The 2,179-nt window shown below is 48.6% G+C and overlaps 1 protein-coding gene across 1 annotated transcript; it reads right to left on the reverse strand.

The window, feature by feature from the left end:
• Positions 1–227: 227 nt before the first annotated feature.
• Positions 228–1,060, reverse strand: LOC123158757 (callose synthase 3-like; the record flags this gene model as incomplete). Its single annotated transcript, XM_044576622.1, has 3 exons — positions 228–692; positions 795–977; positions 1,028–1,060. Coding segments are annotated over 3 exons (375 nt in total), but the record flags the coding sequence as incomplete, so codon positions are not given.
• Between the last annotated feature and the right edge of the window lie 1,119 nt (positions 1,061–2,179).

Here is a 2,179-nt window from a genome sequence, read left to right on the forward strand (position 1 = left end):
AGCACTAATGACATATACTTATCTTTTTTTGTGCGATAAAACTTCCAATCTATTAATCTTCAATCATGACAGTGCCAACACCAGAAATAATAAAAATGACATCCAGATTTATAGACCCCTAGCGACGACGACTACAAGCACTGCTACATAAGGTTCAACATGACATGTACTTATCTCGGTTCTAGAGAACATTTTCATTCTTCCAAAAATGAAAATAAAAGCCCATTCTCTGTTGTTGTCTAAATCCTCCCTGCACTGCTACACCAGGTTGAACATGACATGACATAGCGCTTTTGGTTTCTTGAAAAAATCAGATCGCTCCCCTATTCATCGCCAATTACGCCAAAACTAGGCTATTGGAGCCGAGACTCGAGGGCATGATCAATCCACACCGTTTGTAGAAACTGTTTGCCAAACCTAATCCAGATGCCATGACTTCTTTGATCCAGATGCCATGACTTGGTCGATCCAAATGCCATGACTTGGTGTATCCAGATGCCATGACTTAGTGGAACTCCATCACGCCGATCTACCTACTCCTTGTTCTGGGTGCACTCGAACACGAATCGGAACCTTGCCAGGAACGTGATGGGCGTGAACAAGAGGACCCCCATGAGGATCTCATAGCCCCAGGCCTTTACCAATCCCCATAGCCCAACCATCTCGATGACATGCTTGATTGCTTGGGCAATCTGGCAAAGAGGGTTACATGAGAGGAAGTTAGACCCGAGATATAGAGAAACAAATGGTGTGAATGAAGAGCAATGTAGGAATTGTATGGTATGGTAACTGACCAGAAGCAGGGCCCATCCAATCGGCATGAAAGCAAGGATGCAGACGAAGATATCGAGAGCTGTCGTGTGGGTGATTGCTCTTAAGGTTACGAGGATGGAGATGAACGTTACGAATATCAGCCCATTGATCAGCCAGAAGACAAGCCGGAACTCCATGCTAAACCTCCTACCAACTAACACTGCCTGCAAAGAAAAATCATGACGACTGAGTGTTCCAGCACTTTATTATTTACATTCATAACAAGCAGCATGACCAGAATCACAACCCATCAGTCTGCGGTGTGAATCCTCTTCGACATCCTTGTGGCTCGCGGGTTCTCTCTCCCAAGTGAATTGGCTGGGTGGCAAATACCCTCAGTACCGCTCGGTCCACGGTGTTTCTCAATGGAATGGAGTGCCGGGAAGATGGATGTCTTGCCGTTGAGGTTTGCAGTAGGGGGGCCCCCCTCTCCCCCTACCTCCTCATCCTGGAGGCATGCGGGGCTCTCCAGAGAATGCCGCCCAGCTCTAGCATGCGCTTAACCTATTCTCCAACACCATGGGCCTCGTGATTAACATCACACGAAGAGCACCATGACCATCCTGCATATGACAGGCGAGGACGCTCAACTCGTCGCGGCTACCTTGGGGTGTGAGGTTGCCTCCTTCCCACAAAGCTATCTTGGCTTACCCCTGTCCATGAGGAAACTCGAGAAGTTAAATTTCACACCACTCATCGCCAAGGCGGATAAGTATCTTGTGGGCTGGAAGGCGGTCATGTCCCCCGCTAGTCGGCAAGTCTTCGTCAACGCGGTCGGCGGTCATCTCCAGCCTACGCCATGTCGGCCTTGCTTCTCCCTGTGGGTGTTCGAGAGAAAATCGATTGGCTTCATCATGCTTTCTTCTGGCCTGGAGAGTCGTTCTCCTATGGACCCCGTTTCCTAGAAGGATGTGTGCCGGCCAAAGGACCTAGGCGGCCTGGGCGTTCGTGACCTCGCGGCGCAAAATTCTAGCCTGCTATGCTTGGGACGTTTGGTACTGATGGGAATAGCATGAGAGATGCTGCATCTATGTAAAGACTTAAAACGTCGATATCGAGAGCTCCTGTTTGACGCCCGTTGGCGTCAAACGAAACAGCTTCCACGCAGGATTTGCTAAAGGTCGTGCAAATGGGCCGCCCATTCGCAGGTAACGAATGAAAAACTTCACGGGAAAAATAAGCCGCATCGAACAGTCGAACTCTTGACAACGTACTACAAAACTACGTGTTGTTGGCCACTCGGCCTGGCAACTATTGCAAGCGAAACCACAGCGCTGACCATTAAGTACGCAGCCACTGTTCTTATTTTGCATGCTAAATCCGTTTTTTAATTTTGCAATATTTTCAGAAAATGCGACTAATGTCT

Source organism: Triticum aestivum, chromosome 7B, assembly GCF_018294505.1.
Source record: "Triticum aestivum cultivar Chinese Spring chromosome 7B, IWGSC CS RefSeq v2.1, whole genome shotgun sequence".
Taxonomy (NCBI): Eukaryota; Viridiplantae; Streptophyta; class Magnoliopsida; order Poales; family Poaceae; genus Triticum; species Triticum aestivum.